Below are 25,995 nucleotides of genomic sequence, written 5' to 3' on the forward strand. Positions count from 1 at the left end.
AAGTGTTCAGAGAAAATGAACAAAAAAAGAAATTGTTTAAACGCCCCTATGATTTGGCACCAAGATTGTCAACCGCGGTGTCTCGGAGAATAATTTTCAATTTCTGGGACCTCCAGGTCAATCCTGGAGAGCTGGCAACATTTTCTTCAGATCCTGATAGAGAAAACCTGCAGCGTAGAGCAGCATTGAAATCCTGCATCTCTGAAGTTAACCTTTTCCTGGAATTCAAATTGAATGGCATGTGCACCAGCATTTTACTTGTATGAATACAGACTGTAAAATCTGGGCCTTACGATCCTTCTTACCCTTTGGGCTTTAAGTGGTCGATGTGAGAAAAGTCGATGTGGGGTAACCGGCTTGAATTTGCCAAGCATCCATAGCAGTGCCATTTTTTGATCATTTAATGTTGACTTTTCTGGTCATTGTGAAACAGAATTCACCAAGTGTTGAATTGCTTACCCACTAAGAGGGATTGGCAGCTTTGTTCAGACTGTTATGGGATATGTTCGTTTTACACTGTCAGTGAGGTATTGCAGCAGTAGTAATCCTGAACTATAAGAATTCAACTAAAGGTTTGGATTTCCTGAGCTTCCTAATCTTTATCATGCTTTGTAAGTAATTATTATCTACAGCTGCAGCCTAGTGCCCTGAATTTCCACAGGGATTCACTTCTATAAATCAGGCTGAGGATCATCTGGCACTTTGAGAAATTCAGGACGAGGATGAGTGAAAACAGGCAACTCATTTCTTGGCACTATGTGACACCTTTCTATTAATGTATTCAGATTCGTAGCAACGTACTGGGAGTTGAATATACTGGGATCATTGTGCATTGCCTTGCAAGAATTGTGTCCTGTAAAATTAAAATATGAACCATTATCATACCTGCTCATCATTCATTAAAAGTTAATAAAGGGACACACAGAAAAGTACTTAAATTACTAATCGAACAACATATTGCCTCGGACTACCTCTGCTAGTCATTCTTAGCAGTTTTCTGAGTACCCTTGGGAAATGGAAGGAATGACAAACTGGCTAACTTGCATCAAAATATATTGTCCCAAGGAACCACGGAACTAGGATAAGGAATGAAATCCATAATCATAGAGTCCATAGAAGTGCATAGAATCCCTACAGTGCAGAAGGAGGCCATTCAACCCATCAAGTCTGCACCGACCCTCCAAAAGAGCTCCCTACCTAGGCCCACACCCCTGCCCTATCCCTGTAGCCCCACCTAACCCACAACCTTTTCACACTATGGGGCAATTTAGCATAGCCAATCCACCTAATCTTTATGAGAATTTATTTAAATTCAGCACTCCATTAAAGCAAGAAAGTCTAATTAGAATTCATAGCTTGGTTCCAATTGCCAAAAAAGTGCACCTCATCACCAAAAGATAAATTCTACTCTAGGGAAAGACAAGCCAACAATTTTAATTCGAGAAAAAGATAACAAAAATGCAAATTCTGAAAATCGACAGGAGCGAGAGTAACAGGGTAGTTGTTATGGGGGACTTTAACTTTCCAAATATTGACTGGAAATACTATAGTTCAAGTACTATAGATGGGTCAGTTTTTGTGCAGTGTGTGCAGGAGGGTTTTCTGACACAGTATGTAGACAGGCCAACAAGGGGCGATGCCACATTGGATTTGGTACTGGGTAATGAACCCGGCCAGGTGTTAGATTTAGATGTAGGTGAGCACTTTGGTGATAGTGATCACAACTCGGTTATGTTTACTTTAGCGATGGGCAGGGATAGGTATATACCGCAAGGCAAGAATTATAGCTGGGGAAAGGCAATTATGATGCTATTCGGCAAGATTTAGGATGTATAGGATGGGGAAGGAAACTGCAGGGGATGGGTACAATCGAAATGTGGAGCTTTTTCAAGGAACAGCTACTGCGTGTCCTTGATAAGTATGTACCTGTCAGGCAGGGAGGAAGCTGTCAAGCAAGGGAACCGTGGTTTACTAAGGAAGTTGAAGCACTTGTCAAGAGGAAGAAGAAGGCATATGTTAGGATGAGACATGAAGGCTCAGTTAGGGCACTTGAGAGTTACAAGTTAGCCAGGAAGGACCGAAAGGGAGCGTTAAGAAGAGCGAGGAGAGGACACGAAAAGTTGTTGGCGGATAGGATCAAGAAAAACCCTAAGGCTTTCTATAGATATATCAGGAACAAAAGAATGACTAGAGTAAGATTAGGGCCAATCAAGGATAGTAGTGGAAAGTTGTGTGTGGAATCAGAGGAGATAAGGGAAGCGTTAAATGGATATTTTTCGTCATTGTTTACACTGGAGAAAGACAATGTTGTCGAGGAGAATACTCAGGTGCAGTCGACTAGGCTAGATGGGATTGAGGTTCACAAGGAGGAGGTGTTAGCAATTTTGGAAAGTGTAAAAATAGATAAGTCCCCTGGGCCAGATGGGATGTATCCTAGGATTCTCTGGGAAGCCAGGGAGGAGATTGCAGAGCCTTTGTCCTTGTTCTTTATGTCGTCCTTGTCGACAGGAATAGTGCCGGAAGACTGGAGGATAGCAAATGTTGTCCCCTTGTTCAAGAAGGGGAGTAGAGACAACCCTGGTAATTATAGACCTGTGAGCCTTACTTCGGTTGTGGGTAAAATGTTGGAAAAGGCTATAAGAGATAGGGTTTATAATCATCTTGAAAAGAACAAGTTGATTAGCGATAGTCAACACGGTTTTGTGAAGGGTAGGTCATGCCTCACAAACCTTATTGAGTTTTTTGAGAAGGTGACCAAACAGGTGGATGAGGGTAAAGTGGTTGATGTGGTGTATATGGATTTCAGTAAGGCGTTTGATAAGGTTCCCCACGGTAGGCTATTGCAGAAAATAAGGAAGTATGGGATTGAAGGTGGTTTAGCTGTTTGGGTCAGTAATTGGCTAGCTGAAAGAAGACAGAGGGTGGTGGTTGATGGCAAATGTTCATCCTGGAGTTCAGTTACTAGTGGTGTACCGCAAGGATCTGTTTTGGGGCCACTGCTGTTTGTCATTTTTATAAATGACCTGGAAGAGGGTGTAGAAGGATGGGTTAGTAAATTTGCAGATGACACGAAGGTCGGTGGAGTTGTGGATAGTGCTGAAGGATGTTATAGGTTACAGAGGGACATAGATAAGCTGCAGAGCTGGGCTGAGAGGTGGCAGATGGAGTTTAATGCGGAAAGGTGTGAGGTGGTTCACTTTGGAAGGAGTAACAGGAATGCAGAGTACTGGGCTAATGGCAAGATTCTTGGTAGTGTAGATGAATAGAGAGATCTCGGCATCCAGGTACATAAATCCCTGAAAGTTGCCACCCAGGTTAATAGGGCTGTTAAGATGGCATATGGTGTGCTAGCCTTTATCAGTAGGGGGATTGAGTTTCGGAGCCACGAGGTCATGCTGCAGCTGTATAAAACTCTGGTGCGGCCGCACCTGGAGTACTGTGTGCAGTTCTGGTCACCACATTATAGGAAGGATGTGGAAGCTTTGGAAAGGGTTCAGAGGAGATTTACTAGGATGTTGCCTGGTATGGAGGGAAGGTCTTAGGAGGAAAGGCTCAGGGACTTGAGGTTGTTTTCGTTAGAGAGGAGAAGGCTGAGAGGTGACTTAAGAGAGACATATAAGATAGTCAGAGGGTTAGATAGGGTGGACAGTGAGAGTCTTTTTCCTCGGATGGTGATGACCAACACGAGGGGACATAGCTTTAAATTGAGGGGTGGTAGATTTAGGACAGATGTCAGAGGCAGTTTCGTTACTCAGAGAGTAGTAGGGGTGTGGAACGCCCTGCCTGCAACAGTAGTAGACTCGCCAACTTTAAGGGCATTTAAGTGGTCACTGGATAGACATATGGATGAAAATAGAATAGTGTAGGTCAGATAGGCTTCAGATGGTTTCACAGGTCAGTGCAACATCGAGGGCCGAAGGGCCCGTACTGCGCTGTAATGTTCTATAAAAACATCAATTCCATGAACATTTGAAGTATGTTCTGAGCCTCTTTATCCCAGAGTTTGGAACTGGGTATTTCTAGATATCTTTCCAATAAGTGCCTTTAACCAGCAGGTTATCGTGGCTCCTACTTTGGCATAAAATAAGTGTTGCAAAGACTGTGGTGCACTGTAGCTTTAAGGTTACGCAAATGGCAACATGAGAAGTTTCTACTGAATTTGAGTTATTTATGAGTCACTCAACCAGAAAGTGCACTTAAATCCTCACCATTCTTCACTGCACAAATGTATTCCTTTTCTATTCGACAGGCCTTGTGCTGAGCTGATATTATTTTCTCAATGACCCATGTAGTTGCGATATTGCCTGCTTATCAGTCTGTTACGGAAACATAAATTGATGTAATTCTGTCATTTCTATCTTTATCAACTCACGCTGAAAGCCATCATTCTGAAGATCCAAGCATAACTTAAAACCCAGACAAATAACTACAATTTGCAGGAGAAAGTTCACATGCGTGATCATGACAATGAACATCATCCCAGTGCTGGTCCTTTGTGACAATATTCTGATTTTATTTTACATTGATGATACCATTTGAATTGTGGTAGCTGAAGAAATATTTGTGCGTCAAAGTGGCTTGTTGGTTGGGTGCACAGTGTTCAACTGGTAGAATTGTATTTCTAAGTTAATTATTAGTGTGGGTATTTGCTTCTGTGGTAATACAAGGGTATCTGACACAGTCTAACAATGAAGCACAAAATAATCATCCCTGCTAGACATTGACAATTACAGTACGAAAACAATGTCAATATTTTGGCTTTATTCTAGTAAGAGGCAACATTAGAGCTACAGGTGCTTCCAAATAGCTGAGTATAAGCTACAGAAATACTTCAGATTTTTAGATGATTTTGAGCTATTGTATACTCAACAGATTGAATTATTTAGTTAAATGAAAACAACAACATGGTCCCACTTGCACAACAACAACATGCATTTATATAGCCGCAAAATATTTTTAGCCCTTCTCCTGCCAGCGAGATCTTCCAGTCCCACCGATGGCAGCCCCCTTCTATGGGTTCCCCAGTATAGGAGGGTGCGAGCTACAGAAAAATACATTGACATTGGTGGTACAGGAAGATCCCGCTGCCAGCCATCGGTGGGCAACCTCAAAACACCCTGTGGCAAGGGGGGTGGGGAACAAGAATGTGTAGCAAGCGGGAACTGCCTCGAACTTCCTGACACTTGGACCGGCAAGGCCGTCATCGCTCTAAAATGTTAATTGCTCCACTTAACGAGGCCCCATGGACTTCATGCTGCAAATGATGGTCCCGCTGGTTTATTCGCCGGGACCGCGCTTGCCAGCCCCCTGCTAACAAGGGAGAGCAGCAGTTAAACCGCTCCTGCACAGCCAACCCCACACAGCTCGCAGCCATGCCACTGAGGAGTTTGGTGGCAACTTGCTCCGCGATCAAAAGACGCACGAACGGTGCTCCCGAGGGGGAACTGGGCCACGGAGAGACCGCATCAGGGCGATTTAAAATTCAGCAGCACTCAGTCTGAGCCCCTCGGCCTTCGGCACTGGTGTCTCAATTAATCGCGGCTCCACGATTGGGGGATGTCGACCTGGGCAGATGTTTGGACGTGGTAGAGGCCAGGCAGGATGCTCTGTTCCCCCGAGGGTCTAGGAGGTCAGCCACAGGGCAGCCTGTGCTGCCTAGGAGGAAATGGCAGTGGCCGCAGCTCAGGGAGTGTGGCCAGGAGAACCGGCACCCAGTGCCGCAAGAAGGTCAATGACCTCCACCAGACTGTACCGGTGGGTTGGCACCAAACCCCGCCCCCCCGCCGCCGCCGCCCCCGCCGCCGCCCTACCCCCCCCGAGAATGTGCCTGACACCGGTCCACCCAACACCGGTCCCTTGCCCACACATACCACCCCATCCCCATACCCCCCCCACCAACCCATACTCCACACTCCCCCTTCTCCCCATCCCTCTCCATCTCACCAGCCACTTCCATACTTGCCCCCATCTACACCCTCCCCCCCACGTCCATGCGATTCACAACACGTGTGACTCACAATGCCCCCTCTGTGTCCCCGCAGGAGAAGTTGGCCCACAACAGACAAGAGAGGGCCCAGAGGGGTGGCGGGGTGCCGGACGTCAAAGTCCTCAACCCCTATGAGGAATGAGCCCTAGAGCTTGGGACAGGGGGATGGAGAGGACAGATCTGTCACCGACGTAGAGGTTGGAGTATGGTGCAGAGGTGAGGATCCACCAGCTATCACCCTGAAGACGTGTCACACGTGAGTTGTTAATGCCATACAGAATGACTCAGCCTCCTACTGACCAAATGTCCATTCTTCTGATGGTGACAGCCTATCCAGGGTGGTCCCCCAACCCCCCCCCCACCCCCAGCCACCCATGAGAACACCTCAGAGGGGAAGTCCAAGGACACCATCGTATTCACGCACAGCTGTCATCCCCACCTTCTACCAGCGCAGACACCCACCTTGGTGGGCGACAGTAGCGGACAGACTTCTGAGGCACATGAAATGAAAATGAAAATCGCTTATTGTCACAAGTAGGCTTCAAATGACGTGACTGTGAAAAGCCCCTAGTCGCCACATTCCAGCACCTGTTTGGGGAGGCTGTTACGGGAATTGAACCGTGCTGCTGGCCTGCCTTGGTCTGCTTTCAAAGCCAGCGAATTAGCCCTGTGCTAAACAGCCCCTCTGGTGAGCACCACACAGTTGCTGATCCACAGCAGGTGGAGGCAGGAATACCCAGGCGTGACAACAGTCAGAGGTCTGCTTGATCCCAGGACCCAGCTGGGTCCCAGTCAGATGCTGAACCTCTGGTCCAGGTTTGCCCGGAGCTGATGCAGGCACTAGGATTCGGCCGAGAGTTTCAGCAGGGGATGTCAGGGACACTCCAGCAGGTCCAGAGTCGTTTGGGGGAGTCCCAGAGGCTACAGGGGCAGGAAATGGTGCTGGCAATGTGTGGCAACGAAGCCAACACTGTTCGGGTGGTGATCGCAATGGAGAGCCTGGTGCACGACGTTAGCAGCATGAATGGAGGTCTCCAAGGCATAGCTCAGTCGGAGATAGCCATGGCTGAGCGCCTTGACAGCATGTCCCAGTCACTGGCGGACATGACCCAGTATCAGGTGGACCTTGATGAGGCGCTGTAGGGCATGTTCCAGTCTCAGGTGGGTATTGCAGAGGCCCTCCATAGCACGTTCTCGTCACTGGGGGAGGTCTCCCAGTCTCATGTGGGCATAGCCGAGGCACTGCAGGCATGTCCCAGTCTCAGGTGGGCATAACCAAGACATTGTGGAGCTTGTCCCAGTCACAGGTGGGCATTTGCAGGGCGCTCACGAGCTTGGCCTAGTCATTGAGCGTCATCGCCGAGGGTGTCGATACTGTGTTGCAGACATTGGGGAGCCGCCAGGGCTGGCAGAGCCAGATGACGCAGGGGCAGCCGAGGCTCAATCCAACTGCCCCTCAGCCCCCAGGTGAACCCCAGGGCCCTATGGGCACCGAACGAAGGAGAGAGCGCTGGAGCCACCCTACCGACTGGTGACAGCACCCACGAGCTCCCCTGAGACCCATCCCCCTGACAAGCGTGTGCCTTGGAGTTGGCACCTAAAACAGGGCAGCACGACGAGGCATGTGCCACCGGCAAGGGTCCAGGGCCAGAGGCCTCAGCTAGAACCAGTCATTCTCTCATATCAGTTTCTGTAATACTTACTGACTATGGTTCTGAGTTGAACACATGTTTCGGCTTTAGTGACTTAAGGAGCAGTTTAAGTAGTTAAATTAATGGCAACTGAGCTGACTTTAAGGATTAATTTGTTTACTTTTCCATTTGATCTTATTGCACAAACTTTTGGCCTCTTTAAAAATGATTTGTTTAGAAAACTTAGAAGGCACAGAATAAAGCAAATATATAAACAATATGGACCGAACAGAAAATCAAAAAGCATGAAATATCAGCTGCAAAGGCAATGTATGATCAGCTACTCTATTTTTTTTAAATAGCATTGCGATGATTATACATAATGTAAGTATGTGTATAATATTATGCATGACCTCCGACCACCAGGTGGCATTGTAAACCCATTACGTCACCATACGATCTGGCAGTTGTGAGTTGGTCGTGCTGGGAGATATTTGCAGTAGTTTCACAAGAGTTGTTCGGTGTTAGTTGTTTGTTAGTTATTTTTTCCTTGTTTCCTTGCCAGGCAGTTTGTTCTATAATACATTATTTTAAACTGTAGATTATTATTCACTTCGGCCAGTCTACAGAACATGACAAGCATCAATGGAGCGAAGCGTCAATAATACGACATCAAGCATCAGTCAAGAGCCCCCCCAAAAAGGAATAAACAATAGACCCAAGAAAATAACACAGCGTCCAGACTGCCTTATCCCGCAGATGGGCAGCACGGGAGCACAAATGGATAGCACTGTGGCTTCACAGCGCCAGTGTCCCTGGTTCGATTCTCTGCTGGTTCACTGTCTGTGCAGAGTCTGCACGTTTTCCCCGTGTCTGCGTATGTTTCCTCCGGGTGCTCCGGTTTCCTCCCACAGTCCAAAGACGTGCAGGTTAGGTGGATTGGCCATGATAAATTGCCCTTAGTGACCAAAAAGGTTAGGAGGGTTTATTGTGTTACAGGGGTTGGGTGGAGGTGAGGGCTTATATGGGTCAGTGCAGACTCGATGGGCCGAATGGCACCCTTCTGCACTGTATGTTCTATGTTCTAGAAGAACTGTTCACAGTAAATTGAGCCATCTGAACTAGACAATCAATTCCCTAAAATTGGAGCAGGGCAGTCGTAAGAACATCTCTTGAACAAAGGACAGAATATTTTCTGTTTTCAATTATATGAAAGAAATGTGATGAATAATAACGGGAGGTGTGTTCTGACTGAAGCAGGTGCTGGAAGAGAGTGTTCAAGCTTGAAGAACACTATAAAATAATATTTTAAAAATGATAAAGTATGCTCCCAGCTTCTCTGATGAAGCACTGGAGACTTTGGTATAGAAGGCCATCCAGCCTGGTAGGAACTCGATGATAAAAGGTCCATAGCAACAGTGATCTTCACAGCCATGATAAATGTTGTTCTAGTCCTACTGTGAGGCTACAGTTGTGCCTGGAGCAGGTGGCACATTTCAGGAGCATCTCCTCAGTGAAATACTGATGTTGTACACACTGTTCTTCACTGATGTTGCGATCAGAGGAATGCTGCCTGAAAATTCTAGGCCTATATGGCTCCCTGCTAAAGTCAACTGTGAAATGGGAGGAGGAGCTCAGAGAAGCTTTAACCTTTGTTAATTGTCATGCCCAGTAAAGGCAAATCATGTTCATAACTTTCAAAACATAAACTGTACTCAGTGGGGAATCTTCTGGAACCGGCATTTCTTTTTAGAATGTACAATGATGGGCTGCAAAAGATATCCACTGAGGGTCGGTCTGTGGATTCAAACCCTGCCACACTGTCTCAAAAGGACAAATTTCAAACTAGAGGTGTCGCAGTCCATCTCCTCAAACCATCTAAAAGCGTATTTCCTGACTTGAATGTGTTGTTCTGAAACCATGACAGTGATTCTCCCAAACCCTCAGGTGAATATCTGTAAACAATAACCTATTTTTCAGACCCAGACTGAACACAGGACACCCCCCACATTCCAAACCCCCAAACTAATCACCTCCACCCCCGCCCACGGTATTCTCATCCTCTGACCCAACATCACTCCCACTATCTGACTCAACATCCCCCTCACCCTCTTGGACAAAATCACCCCACCAACAACCCAACATCCTACTCCAACCTCCCATTCGACATCCTCTCTGACTTCCCCCATCGGACATCCTCCCTGACCTGACATCCCTCCAACCCCCCCCGACCCGACATTCCCCCACCCCCGATCCGACAACCCCCCAGCCACCAACCCAACATCCCCTCCCCACCCCCGACCCGACATTCCCCCACCCCCGATCCGACAACCCCCCAGCCACCAACCCAACATCCCCCCAACCCCCCCCGACCCGACATTCCCCCACCCCCGATCCGACAACCCCCCAGCCACCAACCCAACATCCCCTCCCCACCCCTGACCCGACATTCCCCCACCCCCGATCCGACAACCCCCCCAGCCACCAACCCAACATCCCCTCCCCATCCCCGACCCGACATTCCTCCACCCCCGATCCGACAACCCCCCAGCCACCAACCCAACATCCCCTCCCCATCCCCGACCCGACATTCCCCACATACCCCCGACCCAATATCCCCCCCATCCCTTCCCCAAGATCCTTCGTCCTTCTAAATACCCCCAAATCCATGGGAGAAAATGCTGGAAAATCTCAGCAGGTCTGGCAGCATCTGTAGGGAGAGAAAAGAGCTAACGTTTCGAGTCCGATGACTCTTTGTCAAAGCTAACAGACAAAGTGGGAAATATTTATTCTGTGGAGTGAGAATGAAAGATGAGTCACAGCCACAGAAACCCAGGGAAATGGGATGCTCATAGCCACAGAAACCACGGGGAAAGAGTGTTAATGGCAGTCCCCAGAGAGATGTGAAAGACCAAACAGCAGAGAAATTAACATCAGAGGGTAAATGTGACAGGGGTAGATGGGGGGGAGGGGAAGGGGGAAGCAAAGGGGAGAAAGGGTAAGGAAAGGTGGATAAGATGGGGGTAAATATATAAAAAGAAAGAAAGAAATGGTAAAAGACAGTTAAAATGAAATGAGATGAAAACAAATGGGTCGAGGTGGGGTAGAGCTAATCATCTGAAGTTGTTGAATTCGATGTTGAGACCGGAAGGGTGTAGCGTGCCTAACCGAAAGATGAGATGTTGTTCCTCCAGTTTGCATTGAACGTTACCGCAGGCCAAGGACAAACATGTGGGCCGGGGAGCAGGGTCTTGTTCTAAAATGGCAAGCAGCGGGAAGGTCAGGGTGACCCAATCTGCGTTTGGTCTCTCTGACATAGAGGAAACCACATTGGGAGCATCTGACGCAAGAGACCAGATTGAAAGAGGTGCAAGTGAAACGTTGCTTAACCTGGAATGAGTGTTTTGGGCCGAAGGATGTCAAGCATGGAAGAGGTAAAGGAGCAGGTTCCCCCCCCCCCCCCCCCCTCCCCCCCCTCCACCCCCAACCCCCCCAAATCCATGAGCTTTTCTTTTGCCTGTTCACCTTTTGTGTAGTGTCTTTGCTGCTTTGGTCGTATAAGGGAAATGCTGGTGAGAAAAAAGATCTCTAAAATAGAATAGATCAACACAAGTCCCCAATTTTAAGACTTTAATAAAGAGAATTACTTGCTCCAAGAAATTATTCGAGGTCATACAAGAGGGATGTCTTGTGGAATGACGAGCTGTAAGAAATATGGAAACTTTTTTTTCTTTGATTGCATTGTATTTAAGTATGTTATGAAGTCGGGTTAAAGAAAGAAAGAGATATCTGTTAATGGTTGGTTGATGATGTTCTAAAAGATAAACGTGATGGGCATTGCTTGATGAAAGAGAAGTGCACATCCAAAGAGAGTCAGATGCCCCTTTAAGAGGCTGTTAATTAGCTTATTTGTTTCAGTGTTGTGCTCAAGGGCATAAAGAGAGTCAACAAGTCACTGAGTTGGTAGATAGGGGCAGACATCTGCAATATGGCCTCCTGTAAAGCAGCCGACTATTGAGGAACAAATCTGTGTCTTGCTTTTTTGATGACCATGGGCACGATTATCCGGAAAGATTTCTAAGTGTGGTAATGAGCGGGAACTGCCACAAGCTTCCCGCCGCTCGGCCCAGTGAGGCCGGGAACGCTATTCTATGTTAATTGGTTCACTCAACGAGACTCCACAGGCTTCTCGTCGCAAATGAAGGCTGGCCAGCTGATTCGCCGGGACCGTGCTCGCCAGCCCTCTGCTAACAAGGTCGAGCAGCACTTAAGCTGAACTTGCTCAGCCAACCCAAGTCAGCTCGCAACAATGGCGCTGAGGAGACCAGCCCCAAGATTCGGGGCTGCTGATTTGGGGACGCTGCTCGATGCAAGGGGAGATGCCCTGTTCCCCTGAGGGCCTCGCAGGGTCAGCTAGAGGGCAGCCAGTGCTGCCTGCGATGAGGTGGCGGCGGCTGTAAGCTCAGGGAGTGTGACCAAGAGGACTGGCCCCCAGTACCGGAAAAAGGTCAACAATCTACACCGGCGCATGACTGAGTAGACACCAATGTTTCCCCTCACCCCTGAGACCTTTCTGCCCCCCCCCACAAGCATCCACCCCTCCCCAACTCTTCATGTGACCTCCACTCTCCTTTCAACCTCCCACCCTTCCTTCACATCTCCCCCTCCCACCATTGTGAACCACGCATGTGGCTAACGATGCCCTCTCTGTGTCTCCTCAGGAAAAGATCTCCCACAACCACCGGGAGAGGGCTCAGACTGGCTGTGGGGTGCCGAACTCAAGAGTCCTCACCTCCTTCAAAGAATGGACCCTGTAGGCGACTGGGGTGGACGAGGACAGGGCGGTCACCCACACGGAGGTGGGCGGATGCCGCAGAGGTGAGAAACCACTGGGCTCCGCCCAGAGGACCTGTCAAACGTGAGTTGTTATTGCCTTACTGACTGACCCATCCCTCCCACTGACCACATGTCCATTCTCCCGCAGGCCCTCCAGCCGACGGCACCGGCCCATCCTAAGTGGCCCCTTCTCCAGCCTCCCAAGAGACAACCTTGGAGGGGAGCTCTGAGAAAACACGGTCAAGGCATCACAGCTGTCATTACCACCCTCCATCAGCACTGATACACACACCTCGGTGGGAAATGTTAATGGTCAGGCTTCTGGGGCACAATCTGGTGAGCACCACACTGCTGCTGATGCACATCAGGTGGAGGCAGGAACCCCTCAGGCGAGACAGCAATCGGAGGTCTGCTGGATCCCAGGACCCAGCTGAGTCCCAGCCTGATGCTGAGCTTGTGGAAGAGGTAAACCCGAAGCTGTTTGAGATGTTAGGGTGTGGTCAGGACATTCAGAGGGAGATGTCAGGGACACTCCAGCAGATCCATAGCCGATTGGAGTCCTGGAAGTTACGGGGGCAGGCGATGTCGCTGGCAATGCGTAGCACCAGAGCCAACACCAGGGTGACGACCGCAGTGGAGGGCCTGGTTGATGACGCCAGCACCATGAGTGAAGGTGTCCAAGGCATCGCGCAGTTGGTGATGGCCATGGCTGAGGGCCTCAGCAGAATGACCGCATCACGATGGGCGTCACCCAGTACCATATCACCCAGTCCCTGGAGGAGGGGTCACTTGATGCCAACCATGGAGTGGCGACGGTGGCCACCAGCATTCCCGAAATCCACCCCTTTGTTAAGGCTGCATCTCACATTCAGCACCTGGAACAGGGCGGCAAAGCTGTGCATTGCCCGCCGACAAGTGCGCCAGGCCCTCCGGCCCCAGAGCCGCCAGAGGACATCCGCCAGGGACATTGAAAGCCATGGGATGAGGTAAGCAGCTGGCTGCCTCCACCTCAGATATGCATGCTGGGGTACACATCTAGATGTAGAGCTAGAACTAGGAAGGCAAAACACATTAAGGATCACTGAGGGCACCAGGGGAGCGGGTGAGGGGGAAGGGGGTGGGGGGGTTGAGGGGTGAGGCGCCACCATTGGGAGAGTGGGGAATTGTATTACACATTAAACACCCTTGTGCAGAACCAGTATGACGCCTCTGTCACTTTCGTCTGCAAAGCGGGCCGACCTCCCAACCCTTGGCCCATCTCTTCGGGCATTTCGCTCTCTCCCCGCCCGGGCACATTGTGCAGGTGTGAACGAGCACTCAGCAGACAGGCAGGGATCAGACTGTGGCATAGATTGAGGAGCACTGGCATGCAGCTCTCTGTGGGTTATCATCACCTCCCTGCCCTCGACAGTGACCCGCTAAGGGTGCCACCACAGTCCCAGCACCCGGAGTGATGTAACACATACCCTAGGAGGATGGGAAATGGGGGTGGGATGGTGGGTAAGTTACGATGTCTGACCAGGCCAAGTCCTATGTGAATCGGGCCAGAATGAGGGCCTTCCTGGGCCTCCAGGCTTGCCAGACCCTCGCCACTGCCGTCTGTCCTGCAGTCTCCACTGGTCCTCCGATTCTTCCCTGGGCTCGTCCTCCAGCCCCTGCTGGCCCGGCGCCGCCTCATCATCCTCGTCCCTGACCCCTCCCCTCCTTGGAGATGGCCACATTTTCCTCATCCCAAACCTCCAGCCTGTCGACCCACTGCTGTGCGAGGTTGCGGAGGACACAGCGGACCACCACAAAGCGGGCGACCCGCTGGGCCGGGTACTGGAGGGCACCTCTGGAGCGGTCGAGGCATCGGAACCGCATCTTGAGGAGTCCGATGCACCGCTCAATGACAGCCCGGGTGGCTGCATGGGCCTTTTATATCGGGTCTCCGCTTCGGTCTGCGGCCTCCGTACTGGCATCATTAGCCATCAGCGGGTATCCCTTATCCCCTAAGAGCCAGCCACACAGGATCCCACTTGAACCCTGGAATAACCCAGTGGCATAGACGTTTGGGGCTGCAGTGACCCCAGACCTCTGCCAGCTGATACCCTTTGGTTGTGAGAAGATTCACAGTGCTGAAGCCCTGCTCTTTAGTGTTGTGATTGTTCGCAGATGACTCTATGGTGCTGACACTCCTAGAGTTCAGGCACATTGTTCAGGCTTCAACATTTTCAGGACAAGCAGTGCTCTAATCAAGGAGGCACTTGAGAGTTCATAAAATGGAATCATAAAATTCCGACAGTACAGAAGGAGACCATTTAGTCCATCGAGTCTGCACTGACCCACAGGTCCATCCCTCCGCCCTATCCCTGTAACCGCACCTAATCGTTGGATAATTTAGCATGGCCATTCCACCTAACCTGCACATCTTTGGATTGTCGGAGGAAACCGGAGCACCCGGAGCAAGCTCCACACAGACAGTCACCCAAGGTCAGAATTGAATGCAGGTCAGAGCCCTGGTGCTGCGAGGGAGCAGTGTTAACCACTGTGCTACCGTGCTGCCTGTTGAGGAGTATGAAGTGCTATTTTAGCTAATACGGCTAAATCCTCATTTGAAATAGTCTTCAGCTGTGAAGCTAGAGGCTGCTCATAGTCAAAGGGAGTTAAATTGAATTTCAAGAGTGAAGCTTCAGCAGGGCTCTGTCCTGGAAGAGTTTGGTAGGGCAGACAGACTGCAGCTGTGGTTGGGCCTGTTACGGGTCTCCACAATATTTATAGATGGATTGAAGGCCTCACAGACAGAAAGCCCCTAACCCCTTTAACCCAGGAGCAACTCCGGATCCAGAATGCTTCAGCCGCCTGATCAAACCATACCACCTGAGTGGTCCCCACCACCACTAACCCCCCCCTCCCACCCGAGTACCTGGGCTGCAGCTCCGGTGTCCTTAAGCTGCATGCCGGAAAATGGAGTTGGCTACTCAGCTCCTCATTCCCCTCGGTAGCCATTACGACAGCTTCATATTGAAAAGGAGCACTAAACAACGCCCGTGTGACTTCCCGCTGGGGAGTCAGGTAATTCCCGGGAGGGCCCTGCATTCAACTTCAATCTTGTTAAGATTGAAATTAATGCAAATGAGGGTTAATGATATTTTCGCCCTTTTTGGGCCTGGTCCGGAACTCGCCTTTGGGAGTGGATCGCAAAATGGTTCACGCCCGGAGTGAATCTCGACTTTGGCCTTTCCCGCTATTCAAATGACGTGGCCAGATCCGCACTGGCTGCAATGCGGCCGCTGAATCGTGCTGTAGAACTGCACAATCTTTACTGCATGTGTGAAAACAAAATCGAAACAGTTCGAAGCAAAATACTGTGGGCACTAGAAACTTGCAAGATACACAGAAAATACAGAAAACATTGGCAGGTCAGGCACAATCAGTGGAGAGAAACAAAGTTAACGGGGACAAATCATATATGAGCAATGGAGTCAGATATGGAGATAGGACCAGGGTAAAATAGGAAATGTCTACATCAAGTCAGAGGACAGATATGTTCATAACTCTGGCCCATTTAGCCAGATGCAGATGAGCAAAAGAAACGACTACTTGTCAGGCAGCAGTGGGTAGCCAATAGTTAACATTTATGAGGAGAGTTAGGGGGAATGGGAAGGACTCCAATGGGATCATCCTCCTGGCGGTGTGTCCTCCCACTCCATGGAGGTAGCCTTCCACTGGCAGGCCAGGAGACCATTGAGGCCAGAGGACCATACTCCAATGATGTGGCCACGAGTAGGAAAGGCCGTTAACACAATTCCTCTGGAAGGAGTTTTCTTCAATCTGAGGGACTGACCGGCTTTGGCTTTCGAGGCTGTCTCCTAGTTGTCAGTCTCTGAGAACATTCTGCAGGTAGCTCGGACTCAGACTATTGAGCGGGGGACCCACACTTATCCCGAGGAAAGAATATTTTGAAAGGACGCAAGATTCAACTCGGTGATACAAGTCATTGACCTTCCGTCAGAACTGGAAAATGTTAACCGGTTTTAAGCAACTACAGAGTCAGGGAATGGGGAGAGGGAAAGCAAGAATAAAGGAAAGGTCTGTGATAGGGCGGAATGCAAGAGAAATGTAATGGTAGAAAATGGTGTAAAGCAAAAGGGGTGATAATCAGACCAGTATAGAAACAAACAATGGATTTATGATCACACACAATTTACAGTGCAGAAGGAGGTCATTCGGCCCATCGAGTCTGCACCGGCTCTTGGAAAGAGCACCCTACCCAAGGTCAACACCTCCACCCTATCCCCATAACCCAGTAACCCCACCCAGCACTAAGGGCAATTTTGGACACTAAGGGCAATTTATCATGGCCAATCCACCTAACCTGCACATCTTTGGACTGTGGGAGGAAACCGGAGCACCCGGAGAAACCCACGCACACACGGGGAGGATGTGCAGACTCCGCACAGACAGTGACCCAAGCCGGAATCGAACCTGGGACCCTGGAGCTGTGAAGCATTTATGCTATCCACAATGCTACCGTGCTGCCAAGAATGCTTTCCTTGTTGTATTGTGTGGCAGCTTGATTAATGTCCCTGTCTTCATATGCATGTCTGCGGGAATGGTCTACTAGTATGGTGGACTATGGCCTAAAATTCCTGAGTTTTACTGGTCTCCCTCTCTAAATTTGATAATAACAGGATGAAAATCCCAAGGGAAAATGGGAGACCTGGCTTTGTTTCTGCCAGTTTCCACCTCCAGCTTCTCCGTACAAGGAAAATGACAGACCTGAACAAGGCTGGTATCAGTGATGGGTACATCCTGTGCCAGGAGCGCCCACTGCCAAGCCTCAGTCAGACCTCACCAATTTAGTGCTGGCTGTACATTAAGAGGGATGAGGCATAACCATTTCCATGCATTCAATGTCCCGGCAGAAGGTCCGAATCCCTGGAGGCAGCATTAAAATAAATTATTCCCTGGATCAGTTCCCATATTCATGGCCCTAATGGTGCTGGGGGGGACAGGGGTAATTCCTATTTCATGCGCAGGCAACCGCCCTAGTTTCCACACATCTGAACACATAAATGCCAGAGACATTACACAATGGGTTATTCCAGCCACCAGTACCGAGCAAATATAGGTTTGAGCATAAATGTCTTGGTGAGGGTTGTCGAAAGCTTTGACCTCCGAGTAAGACTTTAAACTGAAAATGTAACGGATAACAATACAGTTAAGTTTATTAAGTTTTACTTGCGCAAGGAGGGTGACCCTACAATCAAAGGTTGTAGCCAAGCACACTCTGACACACAAAAGGGATGTACAGATCTTTATACACCATAAAGAAGCATCCCCCACAGGTAGGGACATCAATAATTTCTGAGCCTTTCTATTGGCTTAGACGAAGATAAAGGTATAATTTTGCTATAAAGGAGAGGTGATCAGATGACGTCAATGCATTCTGCGGTAATTCTACAGAGATAGGTATATTAGCAATACAAAAGCCGAGGTGATCAATTGACGTCATCGCGCTCCATGGTACTGCTATACACAAAGGTGTGTATGTCACAATACAAAGGGGAGGGTGATCTGGTCAGGAAACCGATCAGTTTCCAGACAGTGTAATCAACTTGCAAGGAGCCACTTGTCTGCTGACTGAATGAATGAGGTAGCTGCAGCAATTTCTTTGGGATACTTTAAACCTTTATGTCAAATATCCCGCCGTACTCTAGCTGGTCATTTTAGGTTTGCACAGGGTCAAGGGACAAGATTCTAATTCAACCACTTAGATCATAGTCCATGCAATCTCAAGTATTTAGTGATGTTAATATTCTATCTTGCATTCAAAAGTTCAATTGCTGTTCTGTTATTGATCAAACAAAAGGTACCTATGTTTGTATGTTTGAATCTGCAAAAAGAAATAACACTTATCCATTTAAGAGGGATGTTGAATATGAGAGGGATGGGAGAGTCCTCTAATACTAATACAATTTGCTTTTAAAAGTATCAGTTAAAGTTCCGATTGTATTACGATCCCAGTTGATGTTATAACTGGATGGGAATATGCCAGAATGGAACCCTGGCTCAAAAGACTGTGGGTGCGATTCTCCGCCCCCCACGCCGGGTGGGAGAATAGCGGGAGGGCCTCCCGACATTTTTCACCACCTCCCGCTATTCTCCCCCCCCCCCCACGCCTGACCCACGCCACGAATCGCCGCTCGCCGTTTTTTACGGCGAGCGGCGCTTCTCCGAGGCCAATGGGCCGAGCGGCCGGGCCTTCAAGCCCGTTTCAACACGGCAGCAACCACACCTGCTCGCTGCCGTCGTGAAACGGGCGCCAGATGCCCGTTTGGGGCATCTGGGGGCCCGATTGGCACGGCAGTACCACGGTGCCCACCGATCGCGGGTCGTGCGTCCATAATGGACGCACTCTTTTCCCTCCGCCACCCCGCAAGATCAAGCCGCCACGTCTTGCGGGGCGGCTGAGGGAAAAGACGTCGGCCGCGTCAGCCGGCGCGACGCTTGACGTGCGGCCTTGACGACCATCATCAAGGCCGCGCCGCCGTGACGCACGGGGCCGCGCTCCTAGCCCCGCCCGGGGGGGAGAATAGGCCCCGGAAGTGGGCGTGAAGGCTGCCGTGGGTCTCGGCCTGTCCCACGGCAGCCTTTACGATTCTCCGCATTTGTGGAGAATCTCGCCCTGTAACTTTAACTTTCTTTTATAAAACGTGGAGGAGCAGTCACAGGACTGCTAGTTAGTTTTAACAAGAAAAAAAAAATTTATTAAACTTTAAAAAAATTAGATTATGATACAATACTCCTTTACTCCCCCCCCCCTTACCTAAACAATTACACACAGATTTTAACATTAACATGGATTACAGAGTACATCTTAAACTACAATGGTCTCATTTACACACATAGGGCGTAATTCCCCCCTGACCCGGCGGGGCGGGGGGTCCCTGCGTAGCGGAGTGGCGCCAACCACTCCGGCGTCGGGCCTCCCCAAAGCAGCGGAATTTTCCGCACCTTTAGGGGCCAAGCCCTCACATTGAGGGGCTAGGCCCGCACCGGAGTGGTTAGCACCACACCGACTGGCGCCCAATCCGGCTCCAGCAGCCTTTGACGCCCGCCGCCCGGCGCCGGGGCTGGCCAAAAGGCCTTCGCCGGTTCGCGCATGCGCCGGTGCGTCAGCTGCCGCTGACGTCACCACCGGCGCATGCGCGCTGGGGGATTCTCTTCCGCCTCCGCCATGGTGGAGGCCGTGGCGGCAGCAGAAGAAAAAGAGTGCCCCCACAGCACTGGCCCACCCGCCGATCGGTGGGCCCCGATCGAGGGCCTGGCCACCATGGGGGCACCCCCCGGGGTCCGATCGCCCGCGCCCCCCCCCGGGGGTCCGCTCGCGCCGCCGATCCCACCGCCACCAGAGATGGTTCAAACCACGGCGGCGGGAGAGGCCTCCCAGCGGCGGGACTTCAGGCCATAGCGGGCCGGAGAATCGCCGCAGGGGCCTCGCCGATCGGCGGGGCGTGATTCCCGCCCCTGCCAATTCCCGGGTGGTGGAGAATTCCGGCCACGGCGGGGGCGGGATTTACTCCGAATTTCGCCCATAGTCTTTTTAAGCAACCAAGATAACTGTGGTAAGACACACTCCTCTCTGAACCCAAGCAAAGGTCTGGATTTCTCCTTAAAATCCACCCCAGATGATTCTTATACCGTGAGCCACCTTCTCTCACTGAACTTCGGCTTCCACATGAGTGATTTTAAATTCCACTTTCAAAAAGTCACACTTTCAAATCTTCCTATAAATTATGCTTTCCCTTAGCGGTTTGCAATCTGAAATCCAGACCAGGTTTTCCAATTGACACTTCTGTTCCACTTTTAACAGCGAATCCAGGCCAACATTATACATCAACCCCTTTAGAATTTCATTGTCTTTACTGCTGTGCAAACTGCTCACAATTGTTTTAACTCTTGATTCCCAGACTATTAAAATTACATCAAAATTTTTGTCTACGTCCGTGTGGAATTTGCACATTCTCCCTGCGTCTGCATGGGTTTCACCCCCACAAACCAAACAGATGTGCAGGTTAGGTGGATTGGCCATGCTAAATGCTCCTTAATTGGAAAAATAAATAATTGGGTACTCTAAATTTATTTAAAAAAAAGTTTTGTCTACCTCTGAAGTTTGTTGTCCCAATTTAAATTTAATTACTGTGATTATCTCTTTAGGTCAGAACACTTTGTTCACTTGTCATTGAATTCTTCTGAACAATACCTTGATCACCGTTCTCTTAACTCCTGTCGTCATAAACATTCTTTATGTCCTAATTCCCTGGTTATCCAGACTGGAACTTGTACTTTAGGAAACCTACCTCTTTATAGCTCCCGTCCTGTCCAGTCTTTCTTCAGACAAAACTAAAAGATGTTCACTCCCCGAGGGCTTGTCTCCAACTGCCCACAAATTCAGCTAAAACTGAAACTTAAAAGCTTCTCTACCTTACAAAGCCCCACATTGCATACCTCTGCTGGCCTATTTCTTTACTCTTCATGCTGCAGCCCTCTCTAAGCACAACGGAAACACCATTGGAAACGAACCAACCCCCATACATACAACAAGAATCTAAATGTAGGCACGCAAAAAATAAATTAAACACACTTAAAACTATACCTTATTTCTAATATTTACCAATACAAATTTAAATCTCTTAAAACTACCTTTATTTTCCTAACAATTGTTTCTCAGATGAATTTGATGCAATAATCCTGGGTTAGTTCATCAGTACATCTATGATGCTGTAATATGCATTAAAAAAACATTTGTTTTAAATCTCTGTCTGCTGCATTCTTTTACTTTCAGGGGGGATTCCTTTTGTCCTCACTGGTGAGATGTTTGATCAGTCCTGTCGACCTTCTGCGTTCATGATTGGTGGTACACTGCTCTGGCTTTCGAACTTTGCCGTTGGACTTCTTTTCCCTTTAATCCAGGTATGGTTTAAATGTAAGCACTTGTGACTGCAAATTATCGAGCAATATAAACTTGGATAAGTAAATTAAAACCAGCACTGCAATCCTAGAAAACAATCTTGAGATATTTAAAGGGCAGGATGATAAGACACAGTGGAATTTGAACCACTGGTTTTCTAAAACCAGTCCTGCCCCTTCCCGTTCTCTTCCAGGGCATTATCCGAACCTTTAATTGAATCACACAATACAGAAGGAGGTCACTCAGCTTATCATGCCTGTGTGGCTCTTTGCAAAAGCTATTAAATTAGACCAAGTGCACCACCCCCCCACCCCCATCCCTGCTCATTCCCAGTTGCTCTGCATATTCTTTTCTTTGAAGGCATTTCCATTTTGAAAGTTATGATTAAATATGCTCTCAGCACTATTTCAAGTGCTGTATTCTAGATCTTGGTAATTTGCTTTGCAAAATATTTCTCATCTCTTCCTGGTTCTTTTGCCAATTGTCATAATCCTCTTGGTCATCAACCAAAAAGGACTGGACAAGATTCATCCATTGATGCCTCAAAGGTAATCAACATTCACTCAAATGAACATGTCAAAGTGAGTTGAGAGGCAGCGATGATCCCTGATCCATGTTGATTTTGCAAATCGCATGCACATAAGCAGTCGGGGGCACAATAATTGGCCTCAGAACCTCTAAAGTATTGAAGGGAGAAACCAGTCAGACTTTCGGCTCATGTCCCGATTCAGTGCATTTTTCTGGAAAATGCACCTCTTTGGTACCAGCTATTGACATGAGAGATGTGAAAGCCCCATCATTGGATAGTCTGCTTGTAGTCATTTTTTCGACTCTCGCATAAATAGTTCTGGATGAAGATAGAGATGGTGGCCACACATTTAGAACCACATACTGTTACAACCAGGTGAGGACGGATTCAGGGACCAGGGACCCCCCCCCCCCCCCCCCCCCCCCCCCCCCCCCCCCCCCACCGAAGTTGAACGTAATAGGGTTTTTGAAATTGAGAAGGACCAATGTGCCAATTCAGTGTATGTACTTCACTATTTATGTGCTGATCACAAATAACTCAGTCCAGCAGTCCAATGAATAAGGGGTTCATTTTTATTGTGCCAAAAAGCCATTTAGCTAAAGATATCAAAATATTAAAGGTAAACACATGTCACATCCGTCGCAACACAAATGCACACATGTAGGTTACAAGTTAGAGGGGGTTAACTTTTGGCCAAATTAAGACCTGATGATAAAAGGCAAAGATATAAAGTGTTCACTGATTACGAGTCCATCACCAAAATGAATGCAAAATACTGCGGAAGCTGGAAATCTGAACTAATAACAGAAAATACTGGAACAACTCAGCAGATGGGCAGCACGGTAGCATTGTGGACAGCACAATTGCTTCACAGCTCCAGGGTGCCAGGTTCGATTCCCGGCTTAGGTCACTGTCTGTGCAGAGTCTGCACATCCTCCCCGTGTGTGCGTGGGTTTCCTCCGGGTGCTCCGGTTTCCTCCCACAGTCCAAAGATGTGCGGGTTAGGTGCACTGGCCATGCTAAATTGCCCATGGTGTCCAAAATTGCCCTTAGTGTTGGGTGGGGTTACTGGGTTATGGGGATAGAGTAGAGGTGTGGACCTTGGGTAGGGTGCTCTTTCCAAGAGCCGGTGCAGACTCGATGGGCCAAATGGCCTCCTTCTGCACTGTAAATTCTATGAAAAAGATCTGGCAGTGGATAGGGAAACAGAGTTAACTTTCCAAGTCTGTGTGACTCTTCTCCAGAGCTCAAATGGACTCAAAATAATAACTCTGTTTCTCGATCCAGAGATGCTGCCACACCTGCTGAATTATTCCAATATTTTCTGCTTTTATTACTTGAATTCAGCACTGTTGTTTGTGACTGAGGAAGGTTGTAAAGCTGTAGTCCTTCATTTTTTTCCTGGAAATGCTGCTTTGTAATAAAATACATTAGTTGTAACCATGTAGCAACTGGCCATTGATATGCAATGGAAAACAATTGATAGTCTATTCAAATTAACAAAGGTGTTTCCACCTCCCATGATCCAAACCATCAACATACAATAGGGCCTGAAAGGAGTCCTGAGTACTTGCCTGTGCATAATCAATTTTGTGAGTTCTCCTTGATTACCTGGTAGCCATGGAGGCAGAAAGTCTGAGGCCTTATTGTCTTTGCTGTTTTAGGATAAGCCCTGACAAGGGCAGGTGCGACATTCCAAAAGGATATGGGGGTTATTGTAATCAACTTTTAGAAGCTTCCAGATGTTCAGTCAGTTTGCAGTTGCATACATCAGGTGACAAATGGCAGCCATCTTTAACAGTTGAAACTGCCCTTTTGAAAAAAGTTCCATATGTGAGCCCAGTAGATAAAATGTAATATTTGACATCATCGATGCAACAATACCAACATAAACTAGGGAAAGGCTCTTGACTGCAGGGGTTTTCCCTGTTACCTGCTATAAATTCAGTGGGAAATTGGTGGAATCCTTTGTGTGGGATGCAATTCCACAACTCCTAGCTGTTGGTGTATGATCTTCCAGCAACAATTAGCCATTCATATTTTTGAGATACTAAATCATCCACCTGGCATCCTTTACGGTCCTTATGACAACATGGCCAACAATGAAAAGCGAAAGAGACTACTGTTTAAAGAAAAAATATTCTTATGCAATAGATTATTGCAGGCAGTGAGATCTGCTACCTAACTCCTGGAGTCCGATTTTCCTCTGGGAGACAGGATTCAGGAGTTGAGGCTGAACCTCAGCCATGTTCCTGTCTCCATCTATCAGCTGCCAGGGAGCCTTGTGTCTTTTTTTCCTATCTGGGTCTTAACCCCAACGCTGAAGATTCCCAGTCTTTCTGAGGTCTTCGCTGAGGTACCACTTCTGATCCTCAGGAGGCTTCTAGTCTTTTCAGGTCACTCAATAGCTCTTCTGGCGCTGCGGCGACATCACTGCACACTACCAACAATATTCTGCTCTTTACATTGTTAGGCAGGGGCAGCACGGTGGCGCAGTAATTAGCATTGCTGCCTCCCGGCGCCGAGGTCCCAGGTTCGAACCCAGCTCTGGGTCACTGTCCGTGTGGAGTTTACACATTCTCCTCGTGTTTGCATGGCTTTTGCCCCCACAACCCAAAGATGTGCAGGGTAAGTGGCCCTAATTGGAAAAAATGAATTGGGTAATCTAAATTTATAAAAACAAAACACTGTTAGGCTTCCTCCTAATGGATGGAATCCCACTGGGAAGCTGCTGTGCAGTTCATATATGCTGGAGGACGTGAGTCTGAGCTTTAGCACATTGTAAAATCCAATCGTTGCGGAAAACTGCCTCGGAGAGGACTGTTTGGATGAATTATTGACATGAATGTAATCTTAGAGCTCAGTTGATGGAGAAAACAATCAATCTTGACTCTTGTTTTCTTTAATTACCTGAATGATTTGATTGAATAATTAATTAATAGTCCACTCTTGTCCATCCAATATCATGTATAAGCACATACAGGTCTCCTCTTTACACTTTGCTCTGTATCTGTTCTGCTTACCGAGTAAGTTTGAATTGTCATGTCATGATACTTTTCGTGGAGTTTTCTATTTCTGAACTTGCCGGCCCTTAGGCCATTAAAGAGAATGAGTGGTAAATGGTAGAATAGACAGTTAAACAGAAAACCTTTGCTTGTATGGTTGAACTTTAACTTCCAGATCTGATTGTGATCCAGGGAACTGGCAGTACAGAATCCAGAATCCAGAAATTTCAGCAAACTTAGCCACTGCATTTGCATTTGGCTTCCAGGTTTCCAATGCCAGGCAAGCCGGCATGATAACAACCACATCAGACTCTTTCCGCTACAAAATTTAAAGGGCCCTGTAAGGATCAGAAGGATTGTACAAGTGTGTAGACAGTGCTAAAACCTGCAGAAATGGAGACTCGACGTGGCAACGTAGCACCATTCTTCCTTGATACCTCCCTGGAGATAATGCTGCGGGTTGTAGGGCCTGCAGGGCCTGCAGGGAGATTCTGTTCACCATGGGCAGGGGCAAGGAGGCTTCCACCAGAAACAAGCATGGGTTGGACGTGGCAGAGGAAGTCAGCAGCAGGGGTACGGTGCCTCCTTCCTGGTTGCAAGAGGTTCTGTGACCTAATCAGGGTAGGAAGGGTGATCATCATCCTTAATTCGTTAACTGCTTTCTTTAATACAACTGCCTTTCGTGTGGAATACGAGTTAATTGTCTGAAAGTGCCTCCTTTAACTGCGTTCAAAAAATTTTCAGATCTTTAAGCCATGATTTGCTTCTTTATTCAATGGCTCCTCTATCTTTAACTGCTTAAATGTTCCAAGGACTGAGTTTATTGCAGCAAATTTCGGTTGCAGCTCCCATATTTTCAGAATATGGATGCCATTTCTGGTCCAAAATAACATCTCAGCCATACGTACTTCACTTAACTCTTGTGGTGCTATTTACAACCATAATGCTCCAACTAAGGCTTTCTCTTTACGTGGTGTCACTGAACATACATTAAGCAGAATGAATGACTCCCCCCACTGCATACAAGCACTATTCAAAGGAATCATTGCCCA

At 48.3% G+C, this 25,995-nt stretch overlaps 1 protein-coding gene across 7 annotated transcripts in view; it reads left to right on the forward strand.

Annotated features, from left to right (window-relative positions):
- Positions 1–25,995, forward strand: part of slc2a9l2 (solute carrier family 2 member 9, like 2) — a 630,183-nt gene that overhangs the window by 558,948 nt on the left and 45,240 nt on the right. For all 7 annotated transcript variants that reach the window (XM_038792065.1, XM_038792062.1, XM_038792063.1 and 4 more), the window contains one exon: positions 21,284–21,411. In XM_038792065.1, the coding sequence (XP_038647993.1) occupies positions 21,284–21,411 (128 nt within the window). The remainder of the gene's footprint in view (positions 1–21,283; positions 21,412–25,995) is intronic.

The sequence above is a fragment of the Scyliorhinus canicula genome, chromosome 3, assembly GCF_902713615.1.
Source record: "Scyliorhinus canicula chromosome 3, sScyCan1.1, whole genome shotgun sequence".
In the NCBI taxonomy this organism is placed as follows: domain Eukaryota; kingdom Metazoa; phylum Chordata; class Chondrichthyes; order Carcharhiniformes; family Scyliorhinidae; genus Scyliorhinus; species Scyliorhinus canicula.